Consider the following 27,071-nt stretch of genomic DNA (forward strand, 5'->3'; position numbering starts at 1 on the left):
TTAAGAAAAAGGTACCTAGGAGTCTGGGTGAACTCCTCGGCCATCATCCAGACTCAGACGTTCTCCTGATAGTTTGCTTGCCTGAGGATGAGTTGGGCACTTCTTGAGAAAATGTCTAGAGAGAGTACAGACAGAGACAAAGATCTTATCTAGGTTTTCTCTACACAACACAAAAACTAGCAACTCAAGCTACCAATGGCTTTACCTTGGCTTAATGGACCTGCTCCCGGGAAGTATAATGCGAAACCTACTGTTCGTCCCATGTCTCTCATGGATTCAGCTGTCCATTCGTATGGCCTGGGTCATTGCCTCCGCCAGACAACAAAGGGCATCTTGAAGAACTAGAGCATCTTAAAGAGGCTCGTTAAGACTTTTGTGGAACTGGCACATGAGAGCAGCATCATTCCATAGAACTTTAGTGGACGACTGTCATAACTCAGTGCAGTAGTCCTCAGCAGTGTGGCCCCTCTGTCCAGGTTCATGATCTTTGCCTCAGCGACCTGGATCCTGTTTGGTTTGTCATAGATCAGACCTAAAGAGTCAAAAAAGGCATCCACAGAAGACCATTCTGGGACCTGAAGGGACAAGGAAAATGCCCAGATCTGACAACCCCCTCGTAGTAGGGACATGATTATTCCCATCCGCAGGAACTCATCTCCTGACAAGTGGGGATGCAGGGTAACAAATAACCTACAGCTCTTCCTGAACACCCTAAACTGGTCTTTCTCTCCTGAAAATGTATCCGGAAAGGCAATTATAGATTCAGGCAGGACCAACCGTACATCAGAGGAGTGTACTGACGTCACAGCTACTGCCAGCAGTTGAGGGCAAGAGGAAGTTTTCATAAAACTAATTATCTGACCCTGCAATTGGTACAGTGATGATTCCAGACTCTGGCATTCCTTAGTCAGATCCTCCAATATCTGCATCAAATTCGCCACCCGGTCACAGAGTGTGTAAACAGTATAATAAATAAAAGGACACAACCAGGACGTCAACATAGTTAAGGAAGGGCCTTCTATTCCATTTACAAATTAAAACCAAAAAATAATGAGTACATAATGGCCCAAATAAAAACACCAAGAATGTCAAAGCTAGTGCTCAAAATGCAATTCCGTTTATTAATTGGTTACATTGTGGACAGCTTATACAAATCTTGGAGACAATAACGGAATAAACAAAAGACTGAGCAGAGAGGCAAGGTAGGGGAAAAGAATAACACGAAGGTAACAGAGGGGAAATAAAGTGCATCTGGTACAGTTAAGGGTCCTTGTGCAAAGTAGCAAAATTGGGTCCTAGTATCATGATAAGGGATATGACAAGGGTAGAAGAATCCATCTCTATATGCCTCTCTAAAGTGCTAACAGGTCCCCAAATGTAAATTATTGCTCACTCGTACTGTATCCAGGAGTCCGTGCGTCCCTCTGTGTCAACGTGTCAAAGTGCAGCCCCGACATGTGTTTCGCTAGATGCTGCTGGGGGCATGTGGAGAGGAGTGTACAAATGAGTTTTATAGGAGCGCCTCTGATACTTAATTGGCATAACCGGCGCATGTGGGCTGTGTCAGGGCAGCAAAGGAGCAGTGAGGGAGCGTTTCCGAGTGGCCACGGGTCAGGAAGAATGACTTCCTGGGTCTGCAGAATATATGAAATCACATAATATAAACATAGTGCTGCGATCCATTACGCAAATTTACATCACAGCGCACAGTGTAGTAGTCCAGCTAACACATATATGTGCATGCCAATGCTCCAATAGTTTCTTCCTCCTAATGTATCCAGAACTCATTCTTCTGAGGCACATCGGATAAATCTCTCACTGTAGATAATTAGTGAACTAAAGTGACAAAAATAAAAAAAACACACAATTTAAAAACTGAAGCAGAAGCAAAATAGTCTAGAAGAGTCAATCAACCTACATAGTTCCTATGCAGAGATATACAGGAGGCAGGAAAAATCCAGGCAGAAAAAGAGGCAAGGGCAATATATTACAATGACCCAGATTCTGTAACGCCAACCCCAACATGGATTCCCCTCAAAATAATAAAATTGGGATCACAGAGCCCAATGAAGGTGGAAACTAAGGTAAGGAACCAGGAGACAAATAGTTAAAAAGTATCATGACAGCAAGTAAACAAGGGTCAACATTCACGGCGGAGGGATTGGGACATGGTTGCGGTCAGACATCACCTAGGGAAACAAGTTAGAGTCCAGACCAGGGAGCAAGATAAATTAGTTAAAAGAAAACTATGAAGACTTAAAATATCTGTAACTGGACAGTACAGGTAGGACATTAATGGAAGGGCGCAAAACTCTGCCTTTCATTCAGGCAAGCCGGACTCAAAGTGCCGAGATTGGTAATCCAGCAGCATTCGAGTCTTGCCAATGCTTTTTTGATGTCACCTCCCCGAATTCCGAGCTGGATCCTATCAATCCCATGAACTTTGAGGCACGTTGGGTCACAGTTATGGAAACACTTGAAATGTCGGGGAAGAGTTTTCAATGTTTCCAATTCCACAATATCTCTCGCTGCCTAACATGCTCCCTGGTGCGTCTCCTCTGTTCCCTTGAGGTGAATCCGACGTATATAAAGCCACAACTACATGTGGCATAATACACCACACCCGTGGTACTACACGAGATATAGTGGCGTATCTCATATTCCCTAGATCCATCCGCCTTGACAAAAGATCTAGCTCTTATGATGTTCTTACTAGTGTTGAGCCACCCCCATAGTGTTCGTGTTCGGTTCGTCGAACACCGGGATGTTCGAGGAACTGTTCGTCGAACACCTTAGAACACCGTCGAACACGATTAAAACCAATGGCAGGCAAATAAAAACACATAGAAACACATAGTAAACACCTTCAAAGGTGTCCAAAAGCTGACAAACTGCTCAGAAGACACTCTCTTTAAAAAAGCCGGCTGGCAATTCAGCAGCGGCATACACCGGTACCCGACAATTTAGACAAGAAGGAATAGAGCATCACAAATAGATTAGATAGATAGAAACATGTCAGTCACATATATAAGAAGTACAGTGACAGTGTTGGTTACTGTACTTGTCATTTAGTGTTTAAGGATTTATTAAAAAAAATATTAGTGTTTTCATGCACCATCTCTTTAAAAAAGCCAGCCGGCAATTCAGCATCGGTACCCGACACTTTATAACAGAAAGAATAGAGCATCACACATAGATTAGATAGATAAAAACATGTCAGTCACATTTATAAGAAGTACAGTGATAGTGTTGATTACAGTACTTGTCATTTAGTGTTAAAATAAAGGATTTATTAAAAAAAAAATGGCGTGGGGTTCCGCGTAATTTTAGTCTCTAGCGGAGGTTAAGCAGACGACTGGGGCAGATGTTTGAAGCCTGGGAAGGGGGTAATGCCCACAGAGCTTCCCAGGCTACTAATATCAGCCCCCAGCTGAATACCTAGCCTTTACTAGCTATTAAAATGGGGGACCCCAAAAAAATGACGTGGGGTCCCCCCTATTTTAATAGCTAGCAAAGGCTAGGCAGACAGCTGGGGGCTGAAATTAATAGCCCGGGAAGGGTGCCATGAATATTGGCCCCCTCCCAGGCTAGAAACACCAGCCGTCAGCCGCCCCAGAAATGGCGCATCCATAGGATGCGCCAATTCTGGCACTTAGCCTCGCTCTTCCCACTGCCTGTAGCGGTGGCAGTGGGGTAATAGGGTTGGGGTTGATGTCAGCTTATGATGCCAGCTGACATCAAGCCCAGGTTAGTAATGGAGAGGCATCTATAAGACACCCCCATTACTAACCCCATAGTCAAAGTTACAAAAAAACACAAACACCCAGAATAAAGTCCTTTAATTGAAATAAAGACACAATTCTTTATTGTTCTAAATTAAACCATACTTACCATCACGCCCATTCCAGCTGAAGCCAACGATCTCCAGCAATAAAAGTCAAATAATAAAGCAACATCATCCTTACCTTTCCATGTTTCTCATGACAGCTTCAGCTCTGCTACATTCACCTGACAGGCTGGACCGCAGCAGAACGCTGCCATCCAGCTTGCCATGCGGCAGACACTGAGAAGAGCAGGCATGCTTGCGCTCCTCAGTGTCTGGCTGTGACAGCATCCAGATGAGCCAAGTTCATGTCCAATGAACTCAGCTCACCTCATGCACGTCACTGACAGCGTGGGAAAATTCTCCTGCGCATGCAGTGAGTGCAGGAGAATTTTCCCACGCTGTCAGTGACGTGCATGAGGTGAGCTCATGTCCAATGAACTCGGCTCACCTCATGCACGTCACTGACAGCGTGGGAAAATTCTCAGCGCTCAGCGCTTGAGCAGGAGAATTCTCCCATGCTGGGATTGCATTGAGATGACAGGCTGGATCACAGCTGAGCGCTGCCATCCAGCTTGCCATCCTTCAGAGACACTGCAGAGCGCAAGCATGCCTGCGCTCTGCAGTGTCTATGAAGGATGAAATGCTGGATGGCAGCGCTCAGCTGTTATCCAGCCTGTCATCTCAATGCCATCCCAGCGTGGGAGAATTCTCCTGCTCAAGCGCTGAGCGCTGAGAATTTTCCCACGGTGTCCGTGACGTGCATGAGGTGAGCTGAGTTCATTGGACATGAGCTCACCTCATGCACGTCACTGACAGCGTGGGAAAATTCTCCTGCACTCAACGCATGTGCAGGAGAATTTCCCCACGCTGTCAGTGACGTGCATGAGGTGAGCCAAGTTTATTGGACATGAGCTCACCTCATGGACGTCACTGACAGCGTGGGAAAATTCTCTTGCACTCACCGCATGCGCAGGAGAATTTTCCCACGCTGCCAGTGACGTGCATGAGGTGAGCTGAGTTCATTGGACATGAACTTGGCTCATCTGGATGCCGTCACTGCCAGACACTGAGGAGCGCAAGCATGCCTGCACTTCTCAGTGTCTGCCGCATGGCATGCTGGATGGCAGCGTTCTGCTGCGGTCCAGCCTGTCATGTGAATGTAGCAGAGCTGAAGCTGTCGTGGGAACCATGGAAAGGCAAGGATGATGTTGCTTTATTATTTTACTTTTATTGCTGGAGATCGTTGGCTTCAGCTGGAATGGGCGTGATGGTAAGTATGGTTTAATTTAGAACAATAAAGAATTGTGTCTTTATTTCAATTAAAGGACTTTATTCTGGGTGTTTGTGTTTTTTTGTAACTTTGACTATGGGGTTAGTAATGGGGGTGTCTTATAGATGCCTCTCCATTACTAACCTGGGCTTGATGTCAGCTGGCATTATAAGCTGACATCAACCCCAACCTTATTACCCCACTGCCACCGCAACAGGCTAAGTGCCAGAATTGGCGCATCATATGGACGTGCCATTTCTGGGGCGGCTGACGGCTGGTGTTTCTAGCCTGGGAGGGGGCCAATATTCATGGCACCCTTCCTGGGCTATTAATATCAGCCCCCAGCTGTCTGTCTAGCCTTTGCTAGCTATTAAAATACGGGGGACCCCACGTCATTTTTTTGGAGTCCCCCATTTTAATAGCTAGTAAAGGCTAGGTATTCAGCTGGGGGCTGATATTAGTAGCCTGGGAAGCTCCGTGGGTATTACCCCCTTCCCAGGCTTCAAACATCTGCCCCAGCCATCTGCTTAACCTCCGCTAGAGACTAAAATTACGGGGAACCCCACGCCAATTTTTTTTAAATAAATCCTTTATTTTAACACTAAATGACAAGTACAGTAATCAACACTATCACTGTACTTTTTATATATGTGACTGACATGTTTCTATCTATGTAATCTATGTGTGATGCTCTATTCTTTCTGTTATAAATTGTTGGGTACCGATGCTGAATTGCCGGTCGGCTTTTTTAAAGAGACGGTGCATGAAAACACTAATATTTTTTTTAATGAATCCTTTAACACTAAATGACAAGTACAGTAACCAACACTGTCACTGTACTTCTTATTTATGTGACTGACATGTTTCTATCTATCTAATCTATGTGTGATACTCTATTCTTTCGGTTCTAAATTGTCGGGTACTGGTGTATGCAGCTGCTGAATTGCCGGCTTTTCATGTTTCACTGTGAGCACTGTTCCCATCGATTTGGGCGACCACTGTAATTCCACAACCACCATGGCTGTGGCATTACAGTGAGTGGTAGACAATCCCTGCATGATTGGTGCTCTAAATAGCGCCAGACATGCAGGACACGCTTTTGGTGCACGAACAGTTTTCGAACATAACCTCGAACAGCCGAATTTTTTGCAAATCGTTCGCGTTCGTCGAACGACTCGAACACCGCCCAAAACAGCTCGAATTTGAGATTGGCGAACAGTTCTAGTCGAACACTGCTCATCTCTAGTTCTTACAGGAGAGGCAAGAGCCACACGGATAACAACCCCACTTTGGTCTTCCAGTATCAAACTGGAGAAGTGGGGTTCTTATGTAGTGACGATGTACCAACGTGTCTTTAAGGCTCCTGCCCCTCCTTGCTGTCATTAATGGTCATTCTGGTAGGAAGTCTGAGAGAGTTGGCTCGGTTTTCAAAATACTCCAGTGTGGACTCAGGATCCCCCGTATTGCATGCCACTGATTGTTATATGTCGAGATCCTTCCGGGGGGGTCCTTCGTCCTTCTTTTGATTTTGGTAGCCAAGAAGTGTATTACGCAGAGTTTTCTTCGCTCTTTTATACCCCCTACAAATACATCTCCTGTTATAACGACGGGCTAAGAAACGCTCACATATGTCCTCGGCACATTCTTCAAAATTGGTGTTCTCTGAGCAGATCCTCCGAAGGCACAAAAATTTCCCAAAGGGGATCACTTTAATAGTCGAAGGAGTATGTGCCGAGGTTGCATGGAGAAGCGAATTCACAGCTGTGTCTTTTCTGTAGATACTTGTCTCCACCATCCCACCAGGCTGTATAGAGACCCTGATGTCAAGAAAGTCAATGCTGGATTGGTGATGCTTAAACATCACTCTAATATTCAGGTCATTGGAATTAAGTATACCCATAAATTCCTCGAGTTCGGGATGGTTCCACTCCAGACAACAAAAATATCGTCAATATAGCGGAGCCAACACTGCGCATGGGAGGAGGCGCCCACGCCGTCGCAGAACACCCCCTCCTCCCAGTGACCCAGGAAGAGGTTGGCATACGATGGGGCGCACACAGCCCCCATCACAGTGCCCCGCCGTTGGAGATAGAACCGATCCACGAAGACTAAGAAGTTATGAGTAAGGATTAATTAGAGGAGCTCAAGAATCAGTAAATGTAGATGGACGCCCCAATTGGGCATCTCCAGGTAGTGGCTTACCGTTCTCAGGCCGTGATTATGTCCAATGCTGGTATATAGGGCCTCAACGTCGATTGTAACCAGGGACACCCCCTTCTCCAGAGATAAACCATCCACTCGCCTCAGGACGTCCGAAGTGTCCCTGACATAGGAGCGCAGCGTCTCCACCTTGGGATGCAGATAGTATTCAATAAATTTACATGTTGCGTCGCATAGCCCTCCAATGCCAGAGACAATCAGACGACCTTGATTTTTATGAATTTTTGGAAGTAGGTAGAAGGTGGGTGTCACCGGTGAATTGACGAGGAGGCCCTCCAGTATCTTTTTGGGATGACACCTCGATCAACTGCGCCTTCTAAGATCTTTTGAATTTCGCCCCAGAACTTGGTCATTGGATTGGATGGAAGCAGTTCATAATATTCCCTATTACTTAACTGTCTAAGCGCTTCTTTCTCATACATCCCCTTAGGCCATATCACCACATTTCCCCCCTTATAAGCTGGTTTTATCTCCGCCCCTTACATTTCACCCAGTTGTCTAAGGGCCACCCTCTGTTGTTTAGTAAGGTTGTGCCGCTTCTTCCCTACATCTAGACTTTTAAACTCTTGGGTTACCAATTTGTTAAAAATGTCTATTGGTGGACAAAGCGAGAATGGGGGAAAAGTGGTGGACCTGGGATATCAGTGCTTAGGGAGATTACCTGTCAGATATGAATCTGCTTCCTCCGCCAATTCTTCCAGGTCTCTTAGGGCTACCAGTTATCTATCCGAGAGGCTCTCGGGATTTGTTTTCTTTTGGGCGTGCAATTTGTGGAGTGTCAGTTTCCGAAGAAAGAGGTTTAGGTCCTTCATCACTGTGAAGAGATCAAAGTCGTTGTTAGGTACAAATGTAAGGCCCAGTTTGAGTACTTCCTCCTGGGCCTTAGACAGTTTGACGTTAGAGAGGTTAATCACCTCCAAGTTGTTTTCTTTGCCCTTCTTCCCCAGTGACTTAGGCAAACTCTGACCTCTCTTCAATGGATCCTTTGGGCCCACTGTTTTTGCCACCTCAGCTCGCGTGACTGGTCGGTTAGGCAACGGGAGAGGTTCCTCCTCCAAAGAGGATAAAGAGGATACTCACACAGCCTGAGGTAGCGGTTCAGGTGGCATATTAGGAGAGCTGGGTTTGATGGGTCTCTTTTTGTTTCTCCATGTGTAGACTCGATTACCGGTCTAGCTGTAAGAGCCACGAAGTTTCGCAGGCTTTATAGTCATACACTTCTTGGCTACCAAAATCAAAAGAAGGACGAAGGACCCCCGGGTACGAGATTTATCTCGACATATAAAAATCACTGGCAGGCAATATAGGGGATGCTAAGCTGACACTGGAGTATTTTGAAAGCTGAGCCAATTCTCTCAGACTTCCTAGACTTCCTACCAGAACGACCATTAATGACAGCAAGGAGGGGCAGGAGCCTTAGAGACACGTTGGTACATAGTCACTACATCAGAACCCCACTTCTCCAGTTTGATACTGGACGACCAAAGTGGGGCTGTTATCCGTGTGTCTCTTGCCTCTCCTGTAAGAACATCATAAGAGCTAGATCTTTTGTCATGGCAGATGGATCTAGGGAATACGAGATACGCCACTATATCTCGTGTAGTACCACGGGTGTGGTGTATTATGCCACATGTGGTTTAGGTCTTATATACGTCGGACTCACCTCAAGGGAACTGAGGAGATGCACCAGGGAGCATGTTAGAGACATACAGGCAGCGAGGGATATTGAGGAATTTCAAACATTGAAAACTCTTCCCCGACATTTCAAGCATTTCCATATGTGTGACCCAACGAGCCTCAAAGTTCGTGGGATTGATAGGGTCCAGCTCGGAATTCGGGGAGGTAGCATCAAAAAAGCATTGGCAAGACTCGAATGCTGCTGGATTACCAATCTCGGCACTTTGAGTCCGGCTGGCCTGAATGAAAGGGAGAGTTTTGCGCCCTTCCTTTAATGTCCTACCTGTACTGTCCAGTTACAGATATTTTAAGTCTTCATAGTTTTCTTTTAACTAATTTATCTTGCTCCCTCATCTGGACTCTAACCTGTTTCCCTAGGTGATGTCTAGCCGCAACCACGTTCCAATCCCTCCGCCCTGAATTTTGACCCTTGTTTACTTGCTGTCATGATACTTTTTAACTATTTGTCTCCTGGCTCCTTACCTTAGTTTCCACCTCCATCGGGCTCTGTGATCCCAATATTATTATTTTGAGGGGAATCCATGTTGGGGTTGGCGTTACAGAATCTGGGTCATTGTAATATATTGCCCTTGCCCCTTTTTCTGCCTGGATTTTTCCTGCCTCCTATATATCTCTGCATAGGAATTATGTAGGTTGATTGACTCTTCTAGACTATTTTGCTCCTGCTTCAGTTTTTTAATTGTGTGTTTATTTTATTTTTGTCACTTTAGTTCACTAATTTTCTGCGGTGAGAGATTTATCCGATGTGCCTCAGAAGAATGAGTTCTGGATACATTAGGAGGAAGAAACTATTGGAGCATTGGCGTGCACATATATGTGTTAGCTGGACTACTACACTGTGCGCTGTGATGTAAATTTGCGTAATGTATCGTAGCACTATGTTTATATTATGTGATTTCATATATTGTGCAGTCCCAGGAAGTCATTCTTCCTGTCCCGTGGCTACTCGGAAACGCTCCCTCACTGCTCCTCTGCCGGCCTGACACAGCCCACATGCGCCGGTGATGCCAATTAAGCATGAGAGGCGCTCCTATAAAACTCCCCATTTGTACACACCTCTCCACATGCCCCCAGCAGCATCTAGCGAAACACATGTCGGGGCTGCACTTTGACATGTTGACACGGAGGGACGCACGGACTCCTGGATACAGTATGAGTGAGCAATAATTTACATTTGGGGACCTGTTAGCACTTTAGAGAGGGATATAGAGATGGATTCTTCTACCCTTGTCATATCCATTATCATAATACTGGGACCCAATTTTGCTACACATGGGTGCACATATATGTGTTAGCTGGACTACTACACTGTGCGCTGTGATATAAATTTGCGTAATGGATCGCCGCACTATGTTTATATTATGTGATTTCATATATTGTGCAGTGCCTATGCAGCCGTGGATACAATTGCAGTCCATATATTTAGATGTTTTTCTATTTCTCTTCTTTCCCCTCATTTATCCGAACTCTTCCTTCCTTTGTTTACACTGTCTCTGCCCATTGATTATGTTATGGTCACATGACCACTTCTAGCACCTCTATTGGTGGGTGGGCTGTAGCTTATGTTGCCCTTGACTTGCCTTGAGCCAAGATGGCTGAATGTTTACCTTGTCTCTGCCCTTTTGATGATGTTATGATCATGTGACTATTTCTAGCGATTTTATTGGCGGGAATAGCGGATTTTGTCCTTAACTTGCCCTGAACAAAGATGGCCGATTTGGCAGTGCGCATAGGTGCTGTGGGGCCGGGAATGAGCATGTGGACAGGGCTTTCATCAGAGTGGTCACGTGTCCCTGATGTCACAGGAAGTCATTCTTCCTGACCCGTGGCCACTCGGAAATGCTCACTGCTCTTCTGCCGGCCTGACACAGCCCACATGCGCCGGTGATGCCAATTAAGCATCAGAGGTGCTCCTATAAAACTCCCCATTTGCACACTCCTCTCCACATGCCCCTGGAAGCTGCATCTAGCGAAACACGTGTCGGGGCTGCACTTTGACACGTTGACACGAAGGGATGCACGACTCCTGGATACAGTATGGGTGAGCAATAATTTACATTTGGGGACCTGTTAGCACTCTAGAGAGGGATATAGGGACGGATTCTTCTACCCTTGTCATATCCCATGTCATATTACTGGAACCTAATTTTGCTACTTTGCACAAGGACCCTTAACTGTACCAGATGCACTTTATTTCCCCTCTGTTGCCTTCGTGTTATTCTTTTCCCCTACCTTGCCTCTCTGCTCAGTCCTTTGCTTATCCCGTTATTGTCTCCAAGATTTGTATAAGCTGTCCACAATGTAACCGATTAATAAACGGAATTGCATTGTAAGCACTAGCATGGACATTCTTGGTGTTTTTATTTGGGCCATTATGTACTCATTATTTTTTGGTTTAAGAGTTGTGTAAACAGGCTTTACACTGGTGAAAAAGAAAAACATATAGATCAGCCATAATGTGACAAGTCACTTCTCATGGACAAACCATGAGTCGGGATAGTCAAATAGTCTGAGGTCAATAGCCATGAGGGTGAATCATAAACAGAGGGAAGACACAAAGGAGTAGTCAATAGAGATGAGCGGTGTTCGACTAGAACTGTTCGCCAATCTCAAATTCGAGCTGTTTTGAGCGGTGTTCGAGTTGTTCGACGAACCCGAACGATTTGCAAAAAATTCGGCTGTTCGAGGTTTTGTTCGATAACTGTTCGTGCACCAAAAGCGTGTCCTGCATGTCTGGCGCTATTTAGAGCACCAATCATGCAGGGATTGTCTGCCACTCACTGTAATGCCACAGCCATGGTGGTTGTGGCATTACAGTGATTGCCCAAATCGATGGGAACAGTGCCAACAGTGAAACATGAAAAGCCGGCAATTCAGCAGCGGCATACACCGGTACCCGACAATTTAGAACCGAAAGAATAGAGCTTCACACATAGATTAGATAGATAGAAACATGTCAGTCACATATATACGAAGTACAGTGAAAGTGCTGCTTACTGTACTTGTCATTTAGCGTAAAGGATTTATCAAAAAAAATAATAGTGTTTTCATGCACCGTATCTTTAAAAAAGCCGGCCGGCAATTCAGCAGCGGTACCCGACAATTTATAACAGACAGAATAGAGCTTCACACATAGATTAGATAGATAGAAACATGTCAGCCACATATATACGAAGTACAGTGACAGTGCTGCTTACTGTACTTGTCATTTAGCGTAAAGGATTTATCAAAAAAAATAATAGTGTTTTCATGCACTGTCTCTTTAAAAAAGCCGGCCGGCAATTCTGCAGCGGTACCCGACAATTTATAACAGACAGGATAGAGCTTCACACATAGATTAGATAGATAGAAACATGTCAGTCACATATATATGAAGTACAGTGATAGTGTTGGTTACTGTACTTGTCATTTAGTATTAAAATAAAGGATTTATTATTAAAAAAATTGGCGTGGGGTTCCCCTTAATTTTAGGCTCTAGCGGAGGTTAAGCAGACGGCTGGGGCAGATGTTTGAAGCCTGGGAAGGGGGTAATACCCACGGAGCTTCCCAGGCTACTAATATCAGCCCCCAGCTGAATACATAGCCTTTACTAGCTATTAAAATGGGGGACCCCCCAAAAAAAATGACGTGGGGTCCCCCCTAATTTAATAGCTAGCAAAGGCTAGGCAGACAGCTGGGGGCTGATATTAATAGCCCAGGAAGGGAGCCATGAATATTGGCCCCCTCCCAGGCTAGAAACACCAGCCGTCAGCCGCCCCAGAAATGGCGCATTCATAGGATGCGCCAATTCTGGCACTTAGCCTCGCTCTTCCACGCTGCCCTGGTGCGGTGGCAGGGGGTAATAGGGTTGGGGTTGATGTCAGCTTATAATGCCAGCTGACATCAAGCCCAGGTTAGTAATGGAGAGGCGTCTAAAAGACACCCCCATTACTAACCCCATAGTCAAAGTTAAAAAAAACACAAACACCCAGAATAAAGTCCTTTAATTGAAATAAAGACACAATCCTTTATTGTTCTAAATTAAACCATACTTACCGTCACGCCCATTCCAGCTGAAGCCAACGATCTCCTGCAATAAAAGAAAAATAATAAAGCAACCTCATCCTTACCTTTCCATGGTTCCCACGACAGCTTCAGCTCTGCTACATCGAGATGACAGGCTGGACCGCAGCAGAACGCTGCCATCCAGCCTCTCATCCCGCAGACACTGAGAAGCGCAGGCTTGCTTGCGCTGCTCAGCGTCTCTCTGTGACGACATCCAGATGAGCCGAGTTCATGTCCAATGAACTCGGCTCACCTCATGCACGTCACTGACAGCGTGGGAAAATTCTCACGCTGAAGCGGTGAGTGCAGGAGAATTCTCCCACGCTGTCAGTGACGTGCATAAGGTGAGCTCATGTCCAATGAACTCAGCTCACCTCCTGCACGTCACTGACAGCGTGGGAGAATTCTCCTGCACTCAGCGCTTCAGTGTGAGAATTCTCCCACGCTGAAGCGCTGAGTGCAGGAGAATTTTCCCACGCTGTCAGTGACGTGCATGAGGTGAGCCGAGTTCATTGGACATTAACTCGGCTCATCTGGATGCCCTCACAGAGAGACACTGTGGAGCGCAAGCAAGCCTGCGCTTCTCAGTGTCTGCGGGATGACAGGCTGGATGGCAGCGTTCTGCTGCGGTCCAGCCTGTCATCTCGATGTAGCAGAGCTGAAGCTGTCATGGGAACCATGGAAAGGTAAGGATGATGTTGCTTTATTATTTTTCTTTTATTTCAGGAGATCGTTGGCTTCAGCTGGAATGGGCGTGATGGTAAGTATGGTTTAATTTAGAACAATAAAGAATTGTGTGTTTATTTCAATTAAAGGACTTTTTTCTGGGTGTTGTGTTTTTTTTAAATACTTTACTAGAAATTCATGGTGGTCATGTCTAATATTGGCGTGACCCCATGAATTTCGGGCTTAGGGCCAGCTGATAATGCCAAGCTGGCCCTAACCCCTTTATTACCCAGTGAGCCACCGCATCAGGGCCCTGGATGAGTTGGGTACAGCGCCAGAAGATGGCGCTTCTATGAACGCGCCATTTTCCGGGGTGGCTGCGGACTGCAATTTGCAGCGGGGGTGGCCCAGAAAGCTTGGGCCTCCCTGCGCTGCGGATTCCAGCCCCCAGCTGCCTAGTTGTACCTGGCTGGACACAAAAACAGGGCGAAGCCCCACGTCAATTTTCTTTAAATTATTTCATGAAATAATTAAGAAAAAAAGTGCTTCCCTATATTGTTGTGTCCGGCCAGGTACAAATAGGCAGCTGGTGGTTGGGGGCAGCCCGTTCCTGCCTGCTGTACCTGGCTGGACACAAATATAGTGCGAAGCCCCACGTCAATTTTTTTTAAATTATTTCATGAATTTCCTGAAATAATTTAAAAAAATTTAAGTGGGGCTTCGCACTATATTTGTGTCCAGCCAGGTACAGCAGGCAGGAACGGGCTGCCCCCAACCACCAGCTGCCTATTTGTACCTGGCCGGACACAACAAATTAGGGAAGGCCTTTTTTTCTTAATTATTTCATGAATTTCATGAAATAATTTAAAAAAAAGTACGTGGGGCTTCGCCCTATTTTTGTGTCCAGCCAGGCACAACTAGGCAGCTGGGGGCTGGAATCTGCAGCGCAGGGAGACCCAAGCTTTCTGGGCCCCCCCCCCGCTACAAATTGCAGTCCGCAGCCACCCCGGAAAATGGCGCGTTCATAGAAGCGCCATCTTCTGGCGCTGTACCCAACTCATCCAGGGCCCTGGTGCGGTGGCTCACTGGGTAATAAAGGGGTTAGGGCCAGCTTGGTATTATCAGCTGGCCCCAAGCCCAAAATTCATGGGGTCACGCCAGTATTAGACATGACCGCCATGAATTTCTAGTAAAGTATTTAAAAAAAACACAACACCCAGAATAAAGTCCTTTAATTGAAATAAAGACACAATTCTTTATTGTTCTAAATTAAACCATACTTACCATCACACCCATTCCAGCTGAAGCCAACGATCTCCTGCAATAAAAGAAAAATAATAAACCAACCTCATCCTTACCTTTCCATGGTTCCCACGACAGCTTCAGCTCTGCTACATCGAGATGACTGGCTGGACCGCAGCAGAACGCTGCCATCCAGTCTGTCATCCCGCAGACACTGAGAAGCGCAGGCATGCTTGCGCTCCTCACTGTCTCGCTGTGACGGCATCCAGATGAGCCGAGGTCATGTCCAATGAACTCGGCTCACCTCATGCACGTCACTGACAGCGTGGGAAAATTCTCACGCTGAAGTGCTAAGTGCAGGAGAATTCTCCCACGCTGTCAGTGACGTGCATGAGGTGAGCTCATGTCCAATGAACTCAGCTCACCTCCTGCACGTCACTGACAGCGTGGGAAAATTCTCCTGCAATCAGCGCTTCAGCGTGAGAATTTTCCCACGCTGTCAGTGACGTGCATGAGGTGAGCCGAGTTCATTGGACATGAACTCGGCTCATCTGGATGTCGTCACAGAGAGACGCTGAGCAGCGCAAGCAAGCCTGCGCTTCTCAGTGTCTGCGGGATGACAGGCTGGATGGCAGCGTTCTGCTGCGGTCCAGCCTGTCATCTCGATGTAGCAGAGCTGAAGCTGTCGTGGGAACCATGGAAAGGTAAGGATGAGGTTGCTTTATTATTTTTCTTTTATTGCAGGAGATCGTTGGCTTCAGCTGGAATGGGCGTGATGGTAAGTATGGTTTAATTTAGAACAATAAAGGATTGTGTCTTTATTTCAATTAAAGGACTTTATTCTGGGTGTTTGTGTTTTTTTTAACTTTGACTATGGGGTTAGTAATGGGGGTGTCTTATAGACGCCTCTCCATTACTAACCTGGGCTTGATGTCAGCTGGCATTATAAGCTGACATCAACCCCAACCCTATTACCCCCTGCCACCGCACCAGGGCAGCGTGGAAGAGCGAGGCTAAGTGCCAGAATTGGCGCATCCTATGAATGCGCCATTTCTGGGGCGGCTGACGGCTGGTGTTTCTAGCCTGGGAGGGGGCCAATATTCATGGCTCCCTTCCTGGGCTATTAATATCAGCCCCCAGCTGTCTGCCTAGCCTTTGCTAGCTATTAAATTAGGGGGGACCCCACGTCATTTTTTTGGGGGGGTCCCCCATTTTAATAGCTAGTAAAGACTATGTATTCAGCTGGGGGCTGATATTAGTAGCCTGGGAAGCTCCGTGGGTATTACCCCCTTCCCAGGCTTCAAACATCTGCCCCAGCCGTCTGCTTAACCTCCGCTAGAGCCTAAAATTAAGGGGAACCCCACGCCAATTTTTTTAATAATAAATCCTTTATTTTAATACTAAATGACAAGTACAGTAACCAACACTATCACTGTACTTCATATATATGTGACTGACATGTTTCTATCTATCTAATCTATGTGTGATGCTCTATCTTTCTGTTCTAAATTGTCGGGTACAGATGCTGAATTGCCGGCCGGCTTTTTTAAAGAGACAGTGCATGAAAACACTATTATTTTTTTAAATAAATCCTTTACACTAAATGACAAGTACAGTAAGCAACACTATCACTGTACTTATTATATATGTGACTAACATGTTTCTATCTATCTAATCTATGTGTGAAGCTCTATTCTTTCTGTTCTAAATTGTCGGGTACAGATGCTGAATTGCCGGCCGGCTTTTTTAAAGAGACGGTGCATGAAAACACTAATATTTTTTTTAATAAATCCTTTACACTAAATGACAAGTGCAGTAACCAACACTGTCACTGTGCTTCTTATATGTGTGACTGACATGTTTCTATCTATCTAATCTATGTGTGATGCTCTATTCCTTCTTGTCTAAATTGTCGGGTACCGGTGTATGCCGCTGCTGAGTTTGCCGGCCGGCTTTTTTAAAGAGAGTGTCTTCTGAGCAGTTTGTCAGCTTTTGGACACCTTTGCAGGTGTTTTCTATGTGTTTCTATGTGTTTTTGTTTGCCTGCCATTGGTTTTAACGGTGTTCGACGGTGTTCTAAGGTGTTCGACGAACAGTTCGACGAACAGTTCCTCGAACATCCCGGTGTTCGACGAACCGAACCGAACCCGAACACTACGGGGGTGGCTCAACACTAGTAGTCAAGTAACGATCTTAGATCAAAATGCTGGGAGGATAACAGGTCAGAGCAGAAGGATTAGTCAAATGGATGGCCAGAACGGGGTCCAAGGTCAGGAAGCGATAGATCAATAAGCAAGGCACTATGAACTGGGAAAACAATCCAGACAGAGCAGAAGCTACGGCTGGCAACTATCTGGGACTGCCAGCTCAGATAAATAGCTGAGCAATCAAGAGAACAGGCAGCATTTGGCGAGAGCTCTGCACCTCCCAATCTCAGATTGGACAGCCGAGCTGTCAATAAAAACACAAACAGCTCAGCATGCCCCTACACCAGACTCGACAACTGAGGTGTCCGTCACTGCACAGACATACTAATGGATGGAATCATTACAGTATGAAGGTGTGCAAAATATCACAACTCAACTATCTATTTTACAACTGGCATCACCTCCTGTTTTCTTCTTTTTTAAATTGTCATGATCCAGTTTTGCTTGTAGGTTCTGCAAAAGTAAAACCTCACATTAGATTATATAGGAGCCATTTATTTATAACAAGATATATTATATCACTCTTCATCTCTAACCCTCTGTGGTGGATTAATTTCATTTTGACACCATTTTGAATGAAATCCAATCCCTTCATTTAGAGAGGAAACACATCCTAAAAGTAAATAGCCAAACATAAAATTGCATCGACAATCATATAACAATATACATTTTTCATTTCTTGCTTTTGCAATGTTTGTTTTAGGTGATATATACAATCAGAAATCCTAAAGATGCCGCAGTGTCCCTTTATTATTTTTCAATAATGAGTACATTCTACAAACATCCAGAAAGTATGAATCATTTTCTAAAAGAATTCTTAACTGAAAACAGTAAGTAATTAAAATTAATGTAAGCATACAAAATTGTCAGTTATAAGCAGCGTCTCAGCTCTCATATTTTATCCATTACAGTGCCATATGGATCTTGGTTTAATCACGTCAAGGGATGGATGGGATTGCTGGGAAAAGATAACTTTATGTTTCACACCTATGAAGATCTTCAGAAGGTAAATCTTTAATATGAAATTATTGACATGTAGAGGAAACAGTCTTATGAATATCCATTGTATGTATAGAAATAAACATCATAGAAGAGGTTTAAAATATAAAAGATTTAAATCTCACCTTGTCAAAACTCAAATATCAAGAAAATGGATGTTATATAATCCAAATGGCAATTAAAGAGAACCTGTAGGCACAATTTTGTAATGTAAAGTAAATACATGTCAATAATGGCTCTGTAATACAGATTACATTGATACCTTTAGTGAAGAAATCCACTTTCTTGTTCTTTAATCACCATTTGAAGTTTTCCGTTAATTAGATTTCTGTGCACAAGGGCCAGACTGTGCACTGGGTCTTCTCCTCCCTGTCTGTGATTCTCCGGCCCCTTTGCCTGCTCCCTCTTTTTGAAGTAGAGTGTCACGGGTTTACCGTGACAGAGAGGAGTCAGAAGACCACAGCATCTGAGTTCACCTACTTCAGCATTGAATAAAAGCACTTCTCCTTCTTATTAAATGGTGCTAGCTTCTTTCAGCATTGCAGTAGTTAATCTGCTCAGTTTTGAGTCTCTGCAGATTCCTTCTGGAAGTTGTCAGCTGAGCAGTATCAGCCTCTCCTCTTTCCTATGTAGTCTTTGCTCTGGCAATTTGGGATTGCCAGTGTTAAGTCTTGTACTGCCTGGTGAGGAGTGGAGTGAAGGTGTCGGTGTTTGGTAGAGGCATTTAAGGAGAGTTGTTCTGTGACTGTTACTTGGTGTTTTGGCTATATGTATAGTCCATCCTCTTCTATATTTGTTTACCTTCCTAATTCCTTTGGCATTTCCAGCTCTTGTCTGTGAGTGCATATTTTGTGCGCTTGGCATTTTATTTTTATCTCTCTATGTACCCCCCTTCTTTGTCAGGTTGGTTTATTTATATACACTATTCCTCCCCATTTCCCTGGGTGGGGGAGGGAACAGATAAGGGCTGATTCAGAAGAACAGTAAGCTACATGGCCCCAGCCTCTTCGCCATCTGAAGTAACCTGGGGAATAGGGATAGATAGGGCGCCCCTGATGTCAGGTCCCAGGTTGTCAGACAACAGCATTGTGACATAAAGATTTCAAACAGATGAGGGAGGTCCCTGAAAAAGCCAACAAAGTGTATTTCTTCACCAAAAGTATCAATTCAATCAGTATTACAGCACCATACACCACTTACTTTAAATCAAACCAACAGGTTCTATTTACATGCCTATGCTTCTCTGCATTTTAAGTCTTTGGAGTCAGCTAAGCAAAAGAGTCAAAGTCCGACGACCGTCTTATCGTGATCAATAGTCATGGGCGACTCCTTTCAGTCATTGTAGTTTGCCATAAATGTCTATTTTATAACAAAAAAAATATATTAAAGAAGTTGTCCCATAATCATAATCATTGATCTCTGCCACAATCCTTAAAACAAAAACAGTGTTGATTAGTGTCAAAGTGAATGCAACTCAAGTTGTGCATTTTTTATTGCTGGTGTAGTTTTGCTTCTTGCTACTAATATTCATTCTGTACCTAATGTAACAAAATCTCCACACTTCAAATTCCTAGTAAATTTGCAACCAATCTGAACAATGAGAAACAAAGCTGTAGCATGAATTTATGATGATGTCGATTAGAGATGAGCAAACCCAAACTGCAAGGTTTGCAGTTCATACCGGACATCTAGTCTCCTATGCTGAACTCCAAACACGGACTTCTCCTGGAAGTCCATTTTACAGTTCGAGAGTCAGGAGAGAGAGCGAAAGAGAGAGAGAAAGAGAGAGGAAGAGAGAGAAAACTAAAGAAAAAGAGAAAGAAATAATGTCTGGTTCAGTACGAAAACCCCAAATTCCATGGGTCCACTCATCCCTAATGAAGATGAAAATAGCTTTTAGACTACTTCAGAATTCAGTTAGATAATCTGAATAACTATGGTTTTATATCATAGCATGCACTCATAGAGCAGAGCTAGAAAACAGCGAGACATGCAGTAATGAGGGAAGTAACTTGTAAGATGTAAGAGCATTCTTAGGATGCAGCTACACACTATGGCCGCTCATGCATTGAGGTTTCTACCGGCTGTGGGTGGCCAATGATTACACTATTTTTAAATAAAATTATGCATCAATTGGCAAACAGCATGAACGGAGTTTTGGCCTCATGTATCCAGTGGCCTCACCATAAAAGTAGAAACATAAATATTTAATTTCATGCCGCAAATTATTATGTTAAATATTGGATTTTCTTAATTGGTAACAGGACTTTCGTGGAAGCGTGATTAAGATTTGCAGATTTCTTGGAAAGGAGTTAGATGATGAAGCAGTGGACTCTGTGGTGAAAAATGCTTCCTTTAAGAACATGAAACAGAACAATATGGCTAATTACACTCTCTTGCCATCTGGTTTCTTGGATCAAGAGATAAGCCCATTTATGAGAAAAGGTAAAAACTGAAGACCATATTGAGAAAAAAAAAATAAGTGTAGTCAAGGTCATATTTTGCGTTCATTCTGCACTAGGCATTCTCTATCATGCCATCTACTAGAAAGTCAGACAGAAGGTGTGTGCACAAAGCGTCTACTTCGCCTGGAACTTGCTTAAAAAAAAAAAAGCAAATTAACAAAGCAATGTCAAAATGACTCTTTGTTCATAGGTTCCACCTTATGTAACTTGTTTAAATTTGATCAAGTTTCAAAAGTCGTGAAGTGGTTAACAGATGTGGGTACGCTCTATAACCTGCCTGAAAAAGCACTAAGTAAACACAAAAAAGTCTGAACTTATGCACTTCAATGGGAAAACAATTTGCTGTTCATATGTTCAACTTTTTGAACTTCCATTATCTGTTTCAGGCTTCCAAAGATGTCAAGTGGCTAAAAATAGTGACTGGTCCAAAACGTTTAAGCAAAAGGTGTTGAGGAAAAATTGATCAGAAAGATTCAAAAAAAGACTGTTCAGCAGAAAACAAAGTACCAAATTACCCAGAGGGTAAATAGATCATAATTGAGGGATGCATTAAAACCAGACTTTTATTTCTATCTTTTAAAAGTGGTAAATATATTTAAAAACACACTAGTGTGCCAGTAAGATTCTGGAAAGAATGAAGTAATGGGGGAAAAAGCACAGAAAGCGCTATCTATGTGTAGTGATAGTATTCAGATTCTGGAAAAGGTGAATGCTTATTTATCACACTCACCTGTATGGGTTGTGCAATTAGGCAAAACTCTAGAAGTCTTTTTAAATACCACAAGGGTTCCTTCACCGGTCGCTGCCGTTCCAGTATACCGTGTAGGTAATTATTCCTTTCTAAATAATTCCTTGCCACGTGATTGTATATCAAAAATTGCAGAGAATCAGGATTCTGGCAGGCGCTTCTTTTTCAGAGGGAATTTCCAAAGTGAGTTTTCATAAACAAACAAGGTGTCTTCATAAAAGATGGCAATTGTGATATATTTCATTTTTTTTGAAAAAAATTGATTTATTGAAAAAAAAATTATATATATACTGTATATATATATATATGTATATATATATATATATATATATATATATATATATATATACAGTACAGACCAAAAGTTTGGACACACCTTCTCATTTAAAGATTTTTCTGTATTTTCATGACTATGAAAATTGTACATTCACACTGAAGGCATCAAAACTATGAATTAACACATGTGGAATTATATACTTAACAAAAAAGTGTGAAACAACTGAAAATATGTCTTATATTCTAGGTTCTTCAAAGTAGCCACCTTTTGCTTTGATGACTGCTTTGCATACTCTTGTATATAATTATATAATTCCACATGTGTTAATTCATAGTATTGATGCCTTCAGGGTGAATGTACAATTTTCATAGTCATGGAAATACAGAAAAATCTTAAAATGAGAAGGTGTGTCCAAACTTTTGGTCTGTACTGTATATACAATATATTAGTGCACAACACGTTTTGGCTTAACAAAGCCTTTATCATGTATCTCTGATGGATGGTAGTGTGATGCATGGATTAAATAGCTATACCAGGTATTTTATTAAAACAAAAGGCGTTAATTGGTGTGTGCAACTAATGCTCCAAGGTGTGACATTATGTGAATCTCACAAAGGCAGGACTAAGCCAGTGTAACAAATGAACAGACCAAGGTGCAAAATAAAATAACAACCACACATAACCATAATTTGTTACACCTGCAAACAATACAGGAGAATAGTTACCATATGAATGTGCCCAGGGACGCCCATGGTCATTTGACTCTCATATTAACACTGAAGCCTAATAGGTAGTGTTGAGCATTCCGATACTGAAATATCGGGTATCGGCCGATATTCGCGGTATCGGAATTCCGATACTTAATTCCGATACTTTTACAATATCGAATACCGGAATCGGAAGTTCCCATAATGCTTGCGCTCTGCAGTGTCTCTGAAGGATGACAAGCTGAATGGCAGCGCTCAGCTGAGATCCAGCCTGTCATCAGAATGCCATCCCAGCGTGGGAGAATTCTGCTGATCGTTTAAAAGCCGGCGTGCGGTAAAAAGCCGCCGGCTTTTAAACAATCACACAGCCCCATACTGCTTCCCCGCAACCTACCACCCCGATCCTCCGCTCCCCTCGCCACCTCCCATCCCGATCGTAAGTTAGGACCGGGCGGGGAGCGCAGCACCAAGGAGCGGGGAGCGAAGGACCCAGGCGGGGAAGCCGGCAGTGAAAAGACTTCACCGCCGGCTTTCCCGTTCTGTGCTGCGCTTTCCCGCCGGTTATTTCAAATGAACAGCTGAGGTATCAGGTGATGCCGATCAGCTGTTCATTTGAAGTCACCGCGGTGCCCTCAGAGGGTTCATGTGAGTTCATGCTTGACTGCATTGCATGAACTCACATGAACTTTCCCACGGCCGCACAGGTCAGCCTCACCTCCCAGACGATCAGCCCGTCATGATTGGTGTGTGTGGGTGTCTGTGCGCGGTGTCTGCGAGTGTGTGCAGGGTGTCTGTGCGTGTGTCTGCGAGTGTGTGCGGGGTGTCTGTGCGATGTCTGCGGGTGTGTGCGGTGTCTGTGCGATGTCTGCGGGTGTGTGCGTGCAGGCAGACATAGGCCGATGTGACACTACTACTCCCATCGGCCTATGTCTGTCCCCCGTCCACTAGTGCCAGCAGGATCAGCTCGATGGGAGCAGTAGTTCCCATCAGCCTGATCCTGCTATTTAAATTGCCCTACTGTTTCCCCAATAAATTTTAAATACATGTCATTGGTGGCCAGTGGTTACCTAAAATAAATTAGTTTATATATTTCCTGTCCCCGCCGATCGCCACCTAAAATAAAGTAAAAAATAAAAAACTACACCTATACTCACCTAGACACCTAATTCCCCGAAGCCATCGATCTCCTGTAATAAAATATAAAATAATAAACCACAACCTTATCCTTACCCCTCCGTAGTAGTCCACGAGTGTCCCACGATGATCTCCAGTTTAGAGCAGCCACATAGAATGTGACCGCTCTGAACCGCTGCCGCCGCTAGAATGACGGGGCCGTGAAGCAGCCCCGTCACTGCATAAGCGGGTTCACCGGAGTTCAGGCAGCGCTGCTCCGGTTAGCTCCTTTACGGCCCTGCTGTATCGTGAGAAATTCCCACGGTACAGCAGTGCCGTAAAGGAGGTCTCCGGAGCTGCGCTGCCTGAATGCACTCCGGTGACCTCAGTCAGTAGCTCCCGCCGCCGGGAGCGGACGTGTTCCCGGCAGTGTGAGCTTACAGCAGCCATGCACAGCTGTCACCATCTCCAGATGTGACAGCTGTGCATGGGAGATCAGCGCAGGAACGTGGACAGGTAACTATTTTTTTTTAGTAAACTAAGAATTAAATAAAATTGTGTGTTTTATTTCAAATAAATTATTTTTTTCTGGGTGTAGTGTGTGCTTTTTCTTTTTAACACTTTGTAGGTTAGTAATGGGGGTGTCTTATAGACGCCTATCATTACTAACCAGGGCTTCATGGCAGCTGGCGCTGACATGAACCCCACCACTATTACCCCCTGCCACCGCACCAGGGCAGCGTGGAAGAGCGAGGCTAAGTGCCAGAATTGGCGCATCCTATGGATGCGCCATTTCTGGGGCGGCTGACGGCTGGTGTTTCTAGCCTGGGAGGGGGCCAATATTCATGGCACCCTTCCTGGGCTATTAATATCAGCCCCCAGCTGTCCGCCTAGCCTTTGCTAGCTATTAAATAGGGGGTACCCCACGTCATTTTTGGGGTGGGGGGTCCCCCATTTTAATAGCTATTAAAGGCTAGGTATTCAGCTGGGGGCTGATATTAGTAGCCTGGGAAGCTCCGTGGGTATTATCCACTTCCCAGGCTTCAAACATCTGCCCCAGCTGTCTGCTTAACCTCCGCTAGAGCCTAAAATTATGGGGGATCCCACGCCAATTTTTTTTTAATAAATCCTTTATTTTAACACTAAATTACATTTGAGGAGTTAATAAAGATGCAGTTCCTAAATTATTATTTATTTTTTAATTAATTTTTCCCAAAAATTTTGACGTGTGCTTTGCCATATTTTTGTATGCCAGCCAGGTACAGCATCCAGCTTCTATGAACGCGCCATTTTCCGGGGTGGCTGCGGACTGCAATTTGCACCGGTGGGGGGCAGAAAGCTTGGGCCTCCCTGAGCTGCAGATTCCAGCCCCCAGCTGCCTAGTTGTACCTGGCTGGACACACAAATAGGGAGAAGCCCCACGTATTTTTTTTTTAAATTATTTCATGAAATTCATGAAATAATAAAGAAAAAAAGGGCTTCCCTATATTGTTGTGTCCGGCCAGGTACAAATAGGCAGCTGGTGGTTGGGCGCAGCCCGTTCCTGCCTGCTGTACCTGGCTGGACACAAATATAGTGCGAAGCCCCACGTCAATTTTTTTTAAATTACTTCAGGAAATTCATGTCTGCCTAGCCTTTGCTAGCTATTAAATTAGGGGGGACCCCACGTCATTTTTTTGAGGGGGTGCCCCATTTTAATAGCTAGTAAAGGCTAGGTATTCAGCTGGGGGCTCATATTAGTAGCCTGGGAAGCTCCGTGGGTATTACCCCTTTCCCAGGCTTCAAACATCTGCCCCAGCCGTCTGCTTAACCTCCACTAGAGACTAAAATTAAGGGGAACCCCACGCCAATTTTTTTTTAAATAAATCCTTTATTTTAACACTAAATGACAAGTACAGTAAGCAACACTATCACTGTACTTCATATATATGTGACTGACATGTTTCTATCTATCTAATCTATGTGTGATGCTCTATTCTGTCTGTTATAAATTGTCGGGTACCGCTGCTGAATTGCCGGCCGGCTTTTTTAAAGAGACAGTGCATGAAAACACAATTATTTTTTTAAATAAATCCTTTACACTAAATGACAAGTACAGTAAGCAACACTATCACTGTACTTCATATATATGTGACTGACATGTTTCTATCTATCTAATCTATGTGTGAAGCTCTATTCTTTCTGTTATAAATTGTCGGGTACCGGTGTATGCCGATGATGAATTGCCGGCTTTTCATGTAATACATTCTTCATTATTCTTAGTTGTTTTACTTCATGTAGAATTAACCTACAAGGAAAGAAAGGGTTTATTTTCATTCCGATATTTGTGTCCCATTGACTTGCATTGGTTTCCGGTATCGGAATCGGCGATATCCGATACTTTTTTTGGGTATCGGTCCGATCCAATCCGATGCGATATTTCCTGATATCGGAAGGTATCGCTTAACACTACTAATAGGTTATTATTATCTAGGTTATTATTATCCATCGTCAGCACATGATTGCATTACCATAATCAGCGTAAGTACATAAGTATAAAACCAGAAAAAACATTAGCACATGAAAACATTTCCAGAACCACCATCAGAACCACCCTGATCTCAACATCAAATCTGTCTAGGAGTATCTGAAGAAACAGAAGGGTACATTTTAATGCAATTGTTTGCTGTTGCCATGTCACATTAGCAGTGCTCCTGAATTCCTAAAACATCAGAACCCCCTCAAAAGAGAACCATTTGTCAAACTCCATTAGTCAATGAATTCTTCCACAGGTGTAGGGATAATGTTGACTCGTGCTTATGGCAGGTTCTGCCAGGCTCCCGTACTTGGCAAATCCAGGGGTCGTCATTGGACCTCCAGTTGCCATGACAATCATAGGATCCCAACAATTGGTTCTTGGGGGTACCAATAGGGCGAGAGAGGGTGTCCCATTCCTCACACAATCTTCTAAATGCAGCAATAACTATTCATCATGCCATTTTGAGGGTTAAACGGCCAGGTGTGGTTCTGGCACCGGACCAGGTTGTTACAGCAGAAGCTCATCTATAAGTTATGGTGAACTTTTGACTGTTATTGTGCAGGCACAGCTGCTGTGCCCACATAAATGGAAGGGCGCAATAGGGTCTTGTCTAATGTAAACAATTTATACAGAGGTATTAGAACTGTTCACCTAATAGGGTTGTGTGACACCAGAGGCTTAGCTAGGGTTTTGGTTCAGGGGGACGAATTTTCTGAGTGGGCCTCTAACCACGTAATCCTAATTACAACTATGGTGGCACACCCTAATATAGAATATAGGGGAACCTCAGCAGATTACTGTGCTGTTACTAAAATAATCTCTATACAAAGACCAACACTGATATTACTGCTATATGGTGGCCATATAGTGATAGATGCCAGTCCTGCAGAACACTAAAGAGATTACAGTACAGTTATATATAGTGACTTACAGCTGACGTTCTTTCTAATGGAATCGTTCACTTTTCCCGTATTTTCCATCTGGCCCAGACTGACACGACAACTTCTCCATCCAGGACTCATCTAAAGAGATTACAACACAAACACATTTTACTCCTTACATTTCAGGCGT

General features: G+C 44.1%; 1 protein-coding gene across 5 annotated transcripts in view; it reads left to right on the forward strand.

Annotated features, from left to right (window-relative positions):
• Nucleotides 1–27,071, forward strand: part of LOC141172261 (sulfotransferase 2B1-like) — a 617,113-nt gene that overhangs the window by 488,173 nt on the left and 101,869 nt on the right. For all 5 annotated transcript variants that reach the window (XM_073656264.1, XM_073656261.1, XM_073656262.1 and 2 more), the window contains 3 exons: nt 17,877–18,003; nt 18,085–18,179; nt 20,437–20,617. In XM_073656264.1, the coding sequence (XP_073512365.1) occupies nt 17,877–18,003; nt 18,085–18,179; nt 20,437–20,617 (403 nt within the window). The remainder of the gene's footprint in view (nt 1–17,876; nt 18,004–18,084; nt 18,180–20,436; nt 20,618–27,071) is intronic.

This window comes from Phyllobates terribilis, unplaced genomic scaffold (assembly GCF_046119375.1).
Source record: "Phyllobates terribilis strain yellow unplaced genomic scaffold, ASM4611937v1 Scaffold_12__6_contigs__length_324123572, whole genome shotgun sequence".
In the NCBI taxonomy this organism is placed as follows: Eukaryota; Metazoa; Chordata; class Amphibia; order Anura; family Dendrobatidae; genus Phyllobates; species Phyllobates terribilis.